Source organism: Astatotilapia calliptera, chromosome 10, assembly GCF_964374335.1.
Source record: "Astatotilapia calliptera chromosome 10, fAstCal68.1, whole genome shotgun sequence".
In the NCBI taxonomy this organism is placed as follows: Eukaryota; Metazoa; Chordata; class Actinopteri; order Cichliformes; family Cichlidae; genus Astatotilapia; species Astatotilapia calliptera.
The window spans coordinates 32,557,799-32,572,653 of NC_137431.1; the positions used below are offsets into that span (position 1 = coordinate 32,557,799).

Genomic DNA, 14,855 nt, shown 5'->3' on the forward strand with positions numbered 1-14,855 from the left:
TTTGGCTAGCTGGTATATAATGATGTGCTACGTGACCGCTAGCGACACAGCTATGTTAGCATAATATGAACAAGCTAACCTTTTTTCCACGGTGGTCAGGAACAAATGTAATCGCATGGCAGGATGCTGTAAAAGGACCAAACTTCAGCCAGGAGAACAACTGAGATAATCCATCCACAATACGAGGTTAGTCATTCATATACTGCTGCATGGGCTGGGCTGTAGTTACATCCTAAGGTTTTAAAAACTGAGCTTAAATAAATGATTAGCGGTAATAAAAGCCGAGGGAGGTCAGCAGTGATCACTGACTGTTTTAGGAGCTTTTTGAGATCAAATAGAAGAAAATACAAAACATTAAACATGTTAACAACACAAAAGCCATATTAAACGCAGACTACTTTAGGCCCGGAAGTAGGATTCGTCGCGTCATCACTTAACGACCGGATTTGCCATCCTGTGATAGTATTTCAGGGGTCAAAATGATCCTCCCTGAAATTATTGCACAACCAGCCCAGAGACATAATCTCTTCAGCATGTCCTGGATCTGCTCCAGGCCTCCATTACATGTACGAAGCACCTCACTTAGGAGGAGGTGCCCATGAGGCACCGGGGTCAGATGCTGAACCACTTCAACTGCCTCCTTTTGATGTGGAAGAATAATGGCTCTACTTTGAGCCCCTCTCAATTGAGCCTATTTCTACGGCTGAGCACAGACAACCTTCAGATGCTTCATTTCTGCTGCTGATCTTATTCTTTCTATCTATAGGTCGCGATCATAGGAGAGGGTAGGAACATAGATCAGCCAGTTAATCAACACGTGTCCTTTTACACTCAGTTCTGTCATCACCACAACAGACCAGTACAGCATCTGCATCACTGCCAGGACCACACTAATCTGTCAGTCCATCTCACGCTCCACTCTTCCCAAAATACTAAAACTCTTCCACCTGGGAGAGGACCTCATTCCCAGTCCAGCTGTTCCTGGTTGAGAACCATGGCTTCAGACTACAAGGTGCTAACTCTCATTTCAAGTGCTTCACACTTGCAAACAGCCCTGGTGCAAGCTGAAGTCAACAGAATCACATCGTCTGCATAAAGCAGGAACAAGATCCTGAGACGATCAAACCTTTCAAACTATGGCTGTGCTTGGAAATTCTGTCCATAAATATTATGAACAGAATCAGTGACAGATGGCAGACCAGCGCTCACTGAGAGCGAGCCAAGCTCTCAAGCCTCTCAGTTTGTACAGGAACCCAAAACAACTATAGCTCAACACAGTTATAGACCACAGTTTGCCTCATGCTTTGCACAGGTCGTGCATGAGGCACCGCCTCTAGCCAATGACAGGAAGAGCAAACAGTTGCTACCTTACTGTCCGTCTTGGTTTTAGCGTTGCAGGCCTCACCTCGTTCAAACAGAGTTTTAAAGCCAAGAGTTGGAAAGTGTCATCGATGGTGGAGTTTTCCTCTCCTTTGAGTATCATGGACATGATACAGATCAGATTAGCAAATCTAACCTCAATGTACAAGGACATTACTTCTAATTGGATGATTTACAAACTCATCCCGCCTTACTACACAGCTTACTTACCCATATGGAAAAGATTTATATAAATCTTATAAAGTTTTTATCTGTTTTGTGTGAAACTTGCATGAAAAGCATACAAGAGTGAAAACAGATATAAGATCCCTCAAAAAATTATATAAATGAAACTTGTATGTTTTGGATACTTACTAAAAGAATATATGAAAGTGGCCACTTTCATGAGTGAATCATATAAGCCTTCTATGATTCACTATATGAAGTAAGCCACATCTGATGCAAGTCTTTTTTTTCCTATTTCTTTTCCATATGGGTAGTTCTGATTGGTTCTCATCTCTCAATATTTGTTTTGTTTTTATTTGTTTATGAAGTTGTAAATACATTTTATGACAGTTTTGTCCTGCATTACTTTTTATTAAGTAATCTTACTTTTAAAGAAAGAAAACCAAGGTCGCTGACAAAAATGCAGTTATTGAGGAGCAAACATCTTTTCTAATTTGTACCCTCAGTTGTAAAAAAGCTGATGGGGTTTTGTCGTCGCCCTGCCGTGTGGAAAGGCTGGCAGTGTGGACACCTAAGTGTGTGGGCACTGGGCACAGGGTTAATTCTTTTTATCTGTAGTTCATTTGTTTTGATTTCCCAGAAACAACCGATGGTTAAAGAATTACCAAGAGAGGATTTCATGTCATTCAAAGCCATCAAACCTTGTCGCTCGGCTTAAACAGAGATGAATCCCATGTAAATGAGATGCTAAAGTACAAGTGGGGAAACATGCAGAGTAGACATGCCATAAACACAGGCTTGCACTCAGCTTGTAAGTATCCTGTTATATCACCCGTTGAGTGGAGCTCTGAGATATCCCCTAACAAATATCCTATTTGCTTGCTTGCCTTATCACCCTTGCGTCTGCTGTCTGAGCAATTCACTGCAAACACTGACAATACGAACCAAATCTATAAGTGTCCGGACTTGTTTCTTGGGTGAAGTTCCCCAGCCGGCAGAGCAGGACTTTTATGAATTTGCTGAGACGTCACTCTGGCTCAGTTTCACTCTGTTTTCACGGCAGACTGCTACGAGTGTGACTCAGTCAGCATAAGCCTCACAGCAGGTACGACTCAGGCATAAAACACCCCAAATGACCACTGGCTTGTAACGATACATAACATCTAAAGAATGAAGTGATTCATGAGGGAAAGAGAGAAGGCTGTGCGATATGACCAAAATCTCATATCCCGATATAAGACATCTATCGTCCGATAACGATATAAATCACACAAATGTAACATTTTCTGTAAACTCTGTGAATCTCTGGCAGCTCGACTTGTGTGAAGTGTTTCCAGCTGTCATGTACCTGGAGTCGAGTGTTTTAACCGATGCATGAAACGATACATTTTTAGACATAAGTTGTAACGGCCGCCGTTTCCTTTGTGAGTATTTATTACACGGCGTGCTGCGGGGAAAAGCCTGTTCTAACGTTTGAGTCTAAGGTTTATTTTTTAGCACCTGGCGGCTCTTTTTTTACTTCTCATCCGTAAATAATCTGCATCTTTCACATGATTCAGTTTATTTTGAAAAGTCTCAACAGGATCTTGAGCTTTATTGTGAAAGGTTTATGTGGAACATAAACAAGCGGACACGCGATGCTGTTACCGTCGTTGTTGCTAACGACAACGCATACACACAGGCGCTCGTCCGTCCGTAGTGTGGTTATATTACATATAAGAGAAAGAGAGAACTTTAAGACATTAATAAAGCCACGACAGTGACCATCAAAACCATGAAAAAATGTTGCCGTAAACAGTTTATTTTGCGACACCACGAAACAAACGATAGCGTAAAATGAAACGATAGACGTTTTTATATCATCATCTGATATATATCGTTATATTGAACAGCCCTAGAAAGAGATGCACCATGGGTGAAACCTGACTTCCATGAATGTCATTTTAGTACATGACGTAACTTCCAGGAAACTGCACCTGCCAAAACAGTTATATAACAGATACAAGACTGTCCTTGCATGCTAGTGTATATACAGAATGCACAAGAATGAGTATAACGCCAAAAGAAACCCCCCAAACCTTATCAAGGTAGCCTTATCAAATCCAAGTCACAGAGTTGCTCTTATTGATTGCATTGATTGATTGCACAGGCCCAGCAGCCACCATTCCCTAACCAGTTAGCAAGTGGTTGCTGGAAGTTGCTGTCACTGGTGGTGGGCTGGTTGCAAAGAGTGTGCTCCAGTCAAAAACTTCCTTGAAATGATGTTAGTCGCCCACAGATTGCTGTGGTAGCCCAACATTCGCCATTTACTCTGAGCTGTGCTGAAACTGTGAATTTCAAAAGACAGTTTTTACTTAGAAGCCAAACGACCTCAGTTTAGTTGCAGAGTGTTTACAGGTAATCTGCGAGCTTTGGGGTCTTTCTCACCTGGTGATTTCCAGCAACCACTCGCCAACCAGCGGATGCTGGTGGTTGCAAACCGGGGAAATACAAATATTTCCTCAGCACACACTGTACACAAATATGAAGTAATGTCTTAAACCAAACTTGGTAAAAAAAAAAAAACCACAAAGGTCCTGAATTTTCACGCTGAACGACTCTGTTAATAATTCACAAGCAGCGGTGTTTATTTATAAACTGAGCAATCACGCCCGACATTCCTTCAGTACGACCTCAGATAAGAACTTCCTGCTCTCACGCCAAAGATCTTTTTCTTGGCTGTAAATGATTGATGAGAGCTCAGAAGGTGAAACAGCTGATGAAGAGTTTGTCAAGATGTTGTTTAGCTGTCGTGCAGGAGATAATCTAACAACAACCAAAGACGATAAAGGTATAAACCAGATGTTACCTAGTCTCAGTTTAACAGACGGGGTCATAAAAACTTGCCATGATTTCATAATCAGTTATTTTTTGCTGAATAAAAGGAATCATGCCAGTTTTATGCACATATATATATATATATATATATGTGCATAAAACTGGCGTGATATATATATATATATGAACACAAAACGTAAGCGTTTGATCCGATTAGTTCAGAAATGATCACAATAGAAACACTTTTCCTTGTTATATCTGAATTATTAGATGTTACAGCAGATCTGCCATCAGTGTTTCACACAGGGAGGGAAATGACTTGGATTCATAGGCACGTGTGGATTGAACAGGACTGATTGGTTAACATCACCTTCATGGTCCAACCAGGATGTGTCCCAATCATTTTATTTAATCTTGGATTTATTTGGTTTTGTTTCTTATCATGATAATTTGACATTTTACCATGAACTCTGGGACAGATGTTCAGTGTTCCCACAGCATGAATTTAAGATTTTAAGCGAGGGGTGTCAAACATAAGCCCCAGGAGCAGAACTCGACCCGGCAAAGACTCACAGCTTTAGAATAAGAAGGAGTGCATAGATCCTTAATTTTAACTGTATTTTCATGACTTTTACAGCTTTTCTTATTGACAAAGACCACCCAGCCACCCTTAACCACCATTTTTGCAACTCTTGGGTTGATTGTCGTGAAGAGCGAGAGGCGGGCTGTGAAACTGAGGGACGCTGAACGTTCATTGGTTAGCCAGTGAGTAAATTATTTTACCTTGGTTTATCTGCCTTTCTGACTAATGGAGACCATAATCTACATCATCAGTATCACAACGTAGTCATGAAGACAAGAAACTAGAAGCTGAGCCCTTGAACTCATCATGGCTCAGCGGGGCCATCGTCTCACAGTCGCCGCCCCCTTGTGGTCATTAAAATAACTGCGTTTTGTCTCCTTTGTTCAAACCCCCCAGCCCTGTAAAATAAAACTCTTCATGAGAGCACCTTTTAAAAATAAATCATTAGGACGACGTGGAGGTCTGTTAATGGGATTCACTGAATACAGGCTGATTCATTAGACCTAGCCTGTCTTCAGAGGAGCTCATGGACGGGTGTTTCCCTTTCTTCAAAAGGACATCACGACCTGTCTGTTATCACGCATCTCCCGTTCGCCTCAGGGTCATCGTGTCTGTCCTCACTTCCATCTCCACTGATTAAACTGTCGTCTCCTCCAGGTTTTTCAAAGACGGTGAAGCACTTCGAGCGTCCGATTAAAACATGTTTTTAAATTTAAGACATCCTGATTCGGCTTCTCCTGCAGAATTAATCTCGTATCAAACACTCAAATTAACGTGTACGTTTATATTAAACACTTGCGTGTTCAGTAAAAGAGTAAAACCAGACTCTAATGAGGTTTCTACCTAAACACAGTGAACAAACTTCCTCTGCATTTGAACACAATTAAAGCAAAGACTGAAGCTGAACTCCACTGCAACGAGAATTTAGTTTACAATACACATTGTGCACAAAAAAGAAATAAATCACAAAATATTTTTCCGGTGCGCTCCCTTATTGGTGGAATTTTTAAAGCCTTTCAACAAGTTGTTTGAATCAGCTCGAGAGCTGTTTAAAGACTTGTTTCAAATCTCCATGTTTCTACTATTGGACTCTGCTTAAGGAGCTTTGCATGATTGACAGTTTGAAATAATCCTTACGTAGTTCCCATCACTTAAAGAAGAATTGCTTAAAACAGAGCTGTGCAATGTAATTTTAGGTCTTTAGAGCCACGCCAAAAGCAAGATCTGGGTCACGCTTTCACACGGCGTTAACATTTTTGTAGAGCTCTCCTCCAAATCAGCAAAAATATTTTGATCTGTCGCTTCTGGTCACATCCAGAAACTCTTTGAGCGTCCCAACAATCATCCCGACTTTTATTTCTGGCTCAAAACGCTCACATATTTGCTATTTATCAGTAAAAACATTCACCAACTTCTTTATTTTAGCACCTCACTTGATATTCGATCTCTGCACAGATCATTCTTGTCTCGTGGTTTCGGACTTTGGTTTGCTTGGGAATAAAAACAGAAATCAATTAACACACCAATAAAAATAGATCCATTTTTCATGATTTTACTTGGATGTTCGGGTCCTCCTGTGGTTTATGAGGATTATGGAGGAAACTGAAATACTTTTATCCCAGAGAGGGAAAAAACCCACACCTGCTGGACGAGTTTCAAGGGGTTTAAATGATTAAAAATCTCATTTCAGTCATGTTTGACTTTCACAAGAAGGAACGAATAAATCCTGAAACAAAATGACTCAATTAAAAATACAACAGGAGAGAGAAACGTCCCAGAACATGGACGTGTTTCCTCGGCACTCGCCGACAGCTCCGGTATTTTACTCTCCGTCCAAACACTTGACCTCAGTCTGAATGTCCACAGTCCACTTCCTCAGACCCACAGCAGATCTTCTACTGGACCATCGGCTCTGGAGCTGCGAGCGAGCTGACGAAGGCCTCGTAGTGCTGCGGGTGGCAGCGTTTATACTCGCTGATTTTCCTCTTGATCTGTTTGGGCGTGTCCTGGTAGTAGTTCTTCTCGTCTCTGGCCATCGCCTGCAGAGCGGGGAAGGAAGGGACAGCAGCGTGAGAGAGCCTTCCTCTGTGAACATTAACATTTTTACTGTCAGCATCTTGCTCTTGTTTTCCACTGACTGATGGGTCTTAGTTTAAATAATGGATCCATGCTGTATTAGAAAACAAGTGGTCAGTTTAACTCTCAGCATTTCCCACCTGCTACGTGCTGATCTTTAATTTTTATTCCTCCATGATCGCCTGTAAGATAACCTTCTTGTTCAGCTAACCAGCTTGTGCTTTCAGACACCAGCTAACTTGCTGTCCAAGTTGTTTTCAACATTTTTCAGCTTCCTTTCCAGTGAGTCTCTCATCCTTTGGACCGACTCCAGCTCCCCCATCCACTCGACTACAGCTGTCAACTGAAGTCTTTCTTCTGCGGAAAATTAAAGGATCTCCCTAAAAAGATCTGCAACCAGTGGAGGACTGGTTCATGTGCAGCCCGACTGCGCCCAGGAAGGTGGAGCTGGAGTCAGTCTTTGGATGAATGACTCACTGGAGAGGCAGCCAAAAGTCCCTCCTAATGAGAATCTGATGAACGCCTTGTATGAAATATTATTATACAAAGAGCCGGGAGATGACTGCTGTTCTGCACCAGGACTTTTCTTTTTCAATTTTGTTTACACATAATCCCAACAAAATTCCTCTCAACGTGGTTCATACTGTAAGCCAAAGACCCTACAGCAGGGTCGGCAACCTGCGGCTCCTCAGTCCTTATAGTGCGGCTCCGCGTGGTTTGGGAAAATAAATTAAGTTTTTTTAAGTATTTAACTGAAGTGCATTTTATTTATGTCAGTTCTTTTTTAACTTGTAGTTCTAAATTGGAAGATTATTGTGATATTGAAATATAAAAATAAAATTATATTTTATTATTTTTTCATCACTCAAAATAAGCGTCACACTCGCAGAAGCCGGTGTACCCGCCGAAACGCCGTGCATTTATCGAGACTTTCAACTCCAGGTAGGCCAGTTATGGATCTTCGGATCCACATTATGTCGGCAGCTGTTCTCCACCATGAACTACGTTAAAGACAAACACCGCTCACGCCTCACAGACGACAGCTTACAGTCCTGTAAAGATGAAAGTGACTTCTTACAGCCCTGATCTGCAGACGCTGTGCGCAGAGGTTCAGGAGCAGAAGTCCCGTTGTAAACATATCACGGCAGACCCGACGATGTTTGCATGAACACGCTTTTCAACATCTCTTTATTGACCACTTTTCACACACGGTTGCTGTACGCACACAGACGGCTGCAGCTTTGCAGCTCACAGCCCGACACACACCAACACAACAGCACAGACGTTAAGGCGGCGAGGCGTGATTGCGGGTGCCGCTCAGGTGCGTCCGCCTCCCCTGCAGCGGCGCTGCAGACCACGCCCCGCCACACACATTAACCAGGTAAAATACATATTTATGCAGAATTCTGCAAAGATCTATTTTTCATTTTTTAGCAGCATAGTGCTTTTTTTCCAATTATTTTTTAAAAGTCAGGTGAAGGCTCCAAAAGGCGATATGAGGGTGGCAGCACAACAGTTTTTGTTTGCTGGATCATTTTCGTTCAGCTTTCCTTTTGTTATATTTCTTTAAGAGTTCAAATGTGTTCATTACATAAATAAAATGTAATTTTCTCTGTAGCACTTCATGGATTTCATAAGCAGCACACCTTAGTTGTTCACACAAAGCATAAAGGTAAAAAACAATATACAGTGTTATCTTCATTTTAGATGTTAAAAAGTATTTGCGGCTCCCAGCGTTTTCTTTGACGTTGAACCCGGGTCCAAATGGCTCTTTGGGTGTTAAAGCTTGCTGACCCCTGACCTACAGTAATACAGAGAAAACCCCAACAATCCAACAACCACCTAATGATGTAGCGCTTGATGACACCGGGAAGAAACCTCCAGCATGAGCGGTGTTAGGGGCAATGAGTGTTTCCTACATATTAATTATACCTGGGCGGTGATCAGGTGTAATAACCACCAAGTATATTCAGCACCTGATTTTAAAGTTTATTAAAAAAAGTTTCCATTACATTTTATTTTGAAAGTTCAGTCGTTCCTAGCCAGAGAGGCCTCAGCCTTCCCTTCAACCTGCTGTTGAGATGATCCTCGATGTCATTCAGCCGACTCACAGCTGGAACACAGCTAGTGACGGCTGTCAGCACCTACAGCTACAATCCAAGATGGCGGAGTCTGATGGGATCAGTGGGACGAGTGAGTCGCCGGAGAGCCAGCTGATCACATCGCTCTGACTGATGAAGTACTGCTACAGTTCAAGCAGTTATTCCATCTGCTGGTAATTCGATGGTTGACCTCGGTCTGAATGTTCTTCTGTGTTTTGATTTGTAAAATAAAAAAAGCATCACTTTGATGGGAGCAGAAGTATACACCCGGGTCTGAACTGCAATAAAACCCTTGAATCTGCCGACACGTTCTCAGTGCGAAGCTCCAGCTGACACATTCGGCTCAAAAAGTCGAGGGTGGAAAATTTCTCCGTGAAGGACGTTTCATTGTACAGAGAAAAATCCACACTCTCACAATATCCCTTCTTATTGACTGACTCTGGCTTGGCAGCGCTCCCGGCGGTGACTCAGTCTCATCTAAAGCAACTGTTGAAAATTCATTTTAATGAGTCATTTTTCTAATAAAAACTCGGTTTAAACCTCTGCCACACACTGCTCTGTTTATCCAAGTCACTTCAGGGTTATTCCAAGTATAAAAAACTACAACAATCAATGCCTCTGATCCGACCCCCTCAGAATCAGGTGATTTTTCTGTGCAATAACTGCAGTATATTTAATATTTATCCTCACAACGTGATTATTTTCTGAGTTACAGGCTCATGAAACACAAAGATGACACATGCTCCGGCCTATCTCCCCCTTAAATAAGATAAAGCAGGCCCTGACGTGCTTCGAGGCTGTTACAGGTGCAGATATGGGATGCCTCTTGCAGAGACCATGGGTGACGCACATGAGTAACGGTCACTTGGGGGTTTCTGACCTTTTACTGTCAGTACCTGCTTATTTTTGTGAAACTTTCATGAATAACTCAGGAAATTGGCCGTAAAATGAAGGAGCTGTAATTTACTGTTAAATCCAGATGAAAGTCACTGTGGTCCAAGCTTGGTCGTTCTTACCTTGTAGTCCTGGTTGTGCTCTCGGATCATGTACTGAACGTATTCGATCAGGTCGGTCGATAACGTCTTGGTGTCTTTGCCGGGGAGGCTGGCCTCTGCCTCCAGCTCTGCTCACACAAACCAAAGAAGAACAAAAACACTCTTCTCAGGTTTAACAGGAAGAAGGTAAATATGCAAACTGAAATAAGGTTGCCGACGCAGACGAGCGTTTCTGAGCTGCGACCTTGCCACAGGTTGGAAATAAAAACGGTGAATCTGCAGCTGCTGCTTCTATAACATCACAACAAACACACAGAAGTGAAACACGGCTTCATTTTAATTGGTTTAGTTAGGCTGCATTCACAGAGCGCAACGTGAAAAGACTTTTGGAAGTGAAGTGAAGAAGCCGTCATTAAAAACACTGACATGTCATTAAGCAGCAGCAGCCGAGGACGATTTATCCTGACTCCGCCCCCACCCCAGCGCCACGGTAACGGTCAACTCACCATGCTCGTGTATTTCCAAAGTGTCTGTCCGCTCAAAGTGCTTCACACTACAAGTCACATTGTTAACCATGTGCTTTATATTGTAAGGTGACGACCACAACGATACTGAGAAATGCCAACAATCAGAAGACCCCCTATATCAGAGGGGGTCCAACATAAGGCCCGTGGGCCAGGATCCGGCCCACTGGACAAACTCTCGACGTTTAACTGTTTTTCTTGAACTGTACAGTTGTCCCGTTGATAAAGACCTCTCCACAGCCGCTCATACTGAAGGAATAAAAACTAGATAAACGATTAAATGGCAGTAAAGTTTTTTTTTTTCACTATTATGGAAAAATCCCCCAATCTGGACGACGAGCTAACAGAACTTTTTCTGTAATTTTACAGATTTGCTACCCACTCTGGCTGCCTCGTGGTCGAGCTCACGAGCTGAACCGGACAGACCGGTGTACGGATGAAGTGTTTGGGAATATTTGCTAAATCCTAGAAGCACAGCCTGGTTGGCATCCACGAGCAGGCTTTAAACGAGCCGTGGTGACCAGCATCCAGCCAACTCTGACCACAACAAACCCTCCTCGGGCTCTGTGCAGCGGCCGGCTCAGTGGCCTCTGTTGGGCTACGTTAGTGACGGAGACGAGCGCCGATCTACGTTCCTGCCCTCACCTGCACCTCAGAAAGGTGAATAGACTCAGACTCAGGGTGGAGACATCAGACCCTCAGACGGAGTCCAGAGTCGGGACAATAACCCTCCACATCTGAGTGAGCAGGCCGGGATGCCTCTGCTGAGGTCACCGACCTTTCTGTTGTTCTCTTATTGTCATTTATCAACCTTGGCATCGCCCTGTAAACTTACTGCTTCTCCATCGACTTATTGTCTTTATAAGATCACATCTTATTCTCACGTTGATCGGAGCCAATGAACTAGAAATCATCCCTAAATCATAGAAGTGTGACAGAAAAACATGCTGACATCATGGACACACAGCTCCTGGCTCCAGATAAAAGAAGAATAAATGAATAAATGAGCAGGTGGGGTTTAGTTTAGCGTTTCCTGTCACCTGCAGGATGAAGTGAAGCAGACATTCATGTACGTGAGGAGGAGACACTCACGCTGTACGATGAAGGGTTTGGTGACGACAGCAGGCTTCTTGTCTTCCCGGGGGAGCTGCACGCGTGGAAGAAAAACACAATGAAGGTCATCAGGCAGCCTGTTTGGACTCTGGGTTAATAAACATAATCATCCGTCTTCCACCGTAATGCGACGCGATGACAGCTGTGAAATGTGCTTTATCTCATCTGCGACGACGTTTCGGGAGACAAAACCGTTTAAGTGTCCTCGCCGCCGAGCCCGGGGGGAAGACACGAATTCATCATTTAGTCGCCGTCACAGGAGAACAAAATGAAAACGTCTGAATGTCTGAAGGCTGCTGGAAAACAAAGTGCAGCCCGCAGGCCGGCATTCACTCGGTTTAGCCCCGGGTTGAAACGGCAGCAGTGATTAATTAAAAACACGAGCAGCTGTAAAACATCAGCCGGGATAAATTCAGGAGGTAGCATCGCTGTTTCTGTCTGAAACCTGGAGCAATCAAACATCTCAGGCTGAGTGCAGACTTCATAATTAACACTCTGTCGCCCCCTTCAGGCTCAAACTAACATTTGCAGGAGGTCAACACAAACATGCTGCAAGTTTAATGTGCTGGTTGTTTTTAACATTAACAGAATTTATAGCAAAAACTTGAGGTCATTCCTTCATTTCAGGTGTTTGCAGTTGCTATAAATATGACTGATTTAATCACTTTCATCTTTAGCTCTACACTCACAGACCACTTCATTAGGTACACCACCTCAGCTGCTCGTTAACACAAATATCTAATGAGCCAAAAACCACTCATTACAGCCAAGGTAGGCGGAGGAACATCTCTGGGTGCATACTGCTTGAAGCAGATGTGCTACAGCGGCAGAAGACCACGCCGGTGCCAGTCCTGTCAGCTAAGACCTGAGGCTAATTCACACAGGCTCACCAAAACTGAATGACAGATGATTAGAAAGATTGGATAGAAGACCTGAATAAAATATAAACATTCACAACCAGAATTTATGAATAAATTCATATTTATGTTTCGAAACTGACTTTGGACCCTTACTGCATCTAAAACATGTTTTTAGAGCAAATTAAGCGCAGCTAAAGAGATCCGAGACCTAAACTGTGCGCAGTCTCTTACCTTCTGCTGTTTTATGGGCAGAGAGCGGTTAGGATCAAAAGCCAGACCCATCTCCTGCAGGTTCCTGGCGACGGACTTGTTGTCGTCCCACGCATTTCGAATCTGAGATCTGACAACGACAACATGTTAGACATGAGAACAGCTCATCTACTGCAGCCTAGCACGTGACCAAGAGCACAACTTTGTCTGTAGAATCGAGTCTTTAATGCACAGGAACAGTTATTCACCAGATTTATTACTAATAAATGAAACCCTTAGTCCTCCAACACAGCCTGTATTTTCTTTAAGAGGTCTTCAGGAATACTTCGCCAAGCTTTCTGAGGACATTCAAAGCTCTTCTTTTGTTCCTTTCACTTTCATGACCCCACAGTGCTTCAATAACGTCGAGGTCTTGGCTCGGGGAGGCCGATCCATGACTGATGCTGTTCTATCCAGATATGCTTTTACTGCACTGACACTGAGATCACTGTCATGCTGACAAATGCAACCGTTGCCAATCAGATGCTTTCCAGATGATCTGTGTGGTGGATCAAAATCTAATGGTACTTTTTAACGGTGTTGCCAAGATACCCAGCTCCACTGGCTGAAATGCAGCTCCAAACCATCACAGAGGCTCCTCTGATGGAGTGATGATGGGGAATAATCCCTCCATCAGATCTGCTGCCACTGATTTTCAGTCCAGTGTTTGGATAATTGGCAAACCTCAGCCCAATCTTCCTGTTTCCCTCCGTTAACAATGACTTCCTGACAGCCAGTAAACCGTAGATCCATCTCTCAGGCCCTGTGTCAGGTCTTTGCGGGATTTATTTTCCTTCCATTTCTTAAGGACATGACTTGTCCAGTTTTCTCAGCATTTTTAAAGACACCCTGCACATCTGCTGCAACATTTCAGTTGTTGGTTCACATAAAAGAGGACATTTTAGTGCCTGTCACCGTCACTAATGATCATTTCCATCCTCCGTCTGTGTATCACTCAAACAACTGCATTAAAAACAGCAGGTGAGGTTTTAGTGGGCCTCTGTACATTCATCCTCTAACATCAAACAGCTGATTTCATGACAAATATTCAGTTCACACTCAGATACTTGTGTTAAAAGTATAAAATACTCTCTTTTATGAAGACTTTATCCAAATGGAACAAATGGGACCAACAATCAACTTTCTCGGGGCACTGATATGTTTTGGCTGCAGCTTTAACAACGTGTTTTTGCATCATTCCTACTAATATTAGCACACATGCTAACACTCACTGCTCGATCCTCGGGTTCGACTTCTTCTTGTTCTTCGTCTTCACGTTCTTCCGGTTCCGGTTGTAGTCAAACTTCTTCCTCCGGGCTGACTGCTTGGCTCGCGGCATTTTAGAGATTTTCCTCCGTTTTCAGAGCCGCAAACTTTGTATTGCTCTTACTGTGGCTCCAAAAATCAGAAAGGAACAGCCAACGTGCGGGCAGCAACAGGAAGCACGTGTTTGGTTTGTGCAGGTCATGTGACGACTAGGCCACACCCCTCCAACCCAACCGCTTTTCTTTTCTCATTTTTTTCAGAATGTACAGAGTCCATCTGCAAAAACAAAATAAAATAAAATAAAAAAGAATATAGTACAGGAGAAAATAAACACATTTTAATATTTACAAAATAATGTGACATAAAAAATAAAAATATAAACGAAGAAATTATTTTCTCTGCTTAAAGCAATTATTTTATAAATCAAATAATTCAAATAATTTTGCGGGAAAAACTTAAAAAATAGAAAGTTTTAAGTTTACTGTATGTTATGCCAAATTGCTAAGATATTAACAGAGGTGAGTCCAGAAGGGAACATGTGGGTCTCCCATCCCAACAAGCCGCTGGATCAGAGTATTGTTAATCTTACAGTGGTACAGTGGTACAGGTACACACCGGCTCACTCCTTGGTGGCCGCTTATCGGGGCCTGGAGCCTGGGGCTTGCTCGGGCCACTTCGGAGGTGGGGTGCCCCCGGCCTCTCGGCCTGGGGCTCGGTCACTCAGG

The 14,855-nt window shown here is 43.0% G+C and overlaps 1 protein-coding gene across 1 annotated transcript; it reads right to left on the reverse strand.

Moving 5' to 3' along the window:
* Positions 1–6,332: 6,332 nt before the first annotated feature.
* Positions 6,333–14,517, reverse strand: nop16 (NOP16 nucleolar protein homolog (yeast)). Its single transcript, XM_026182440.2, has 5 exons — positions 14,097–14,517; positions 12,847–12,955; positions 11,735–11,789; positions 10,140–10,246; positions 6,333–6,984 (listed from the first exon to the last, which is right to left on the reverse strand). The coding sequence occupies exons 1-5, from the start codon at positions 14,201–14,203 to the stop codon at positions 6,841–6,843; spliced, it is 522 nt and encodes a 173-aa protein (XP_026038225.1). The 5' UTR covers positions 14,204–14,517; the 3' UTR covers positions 6,333–6,840.
* Between the last annotated feature and the right edge of the window lie 338 nt (positions 14,518–14,855).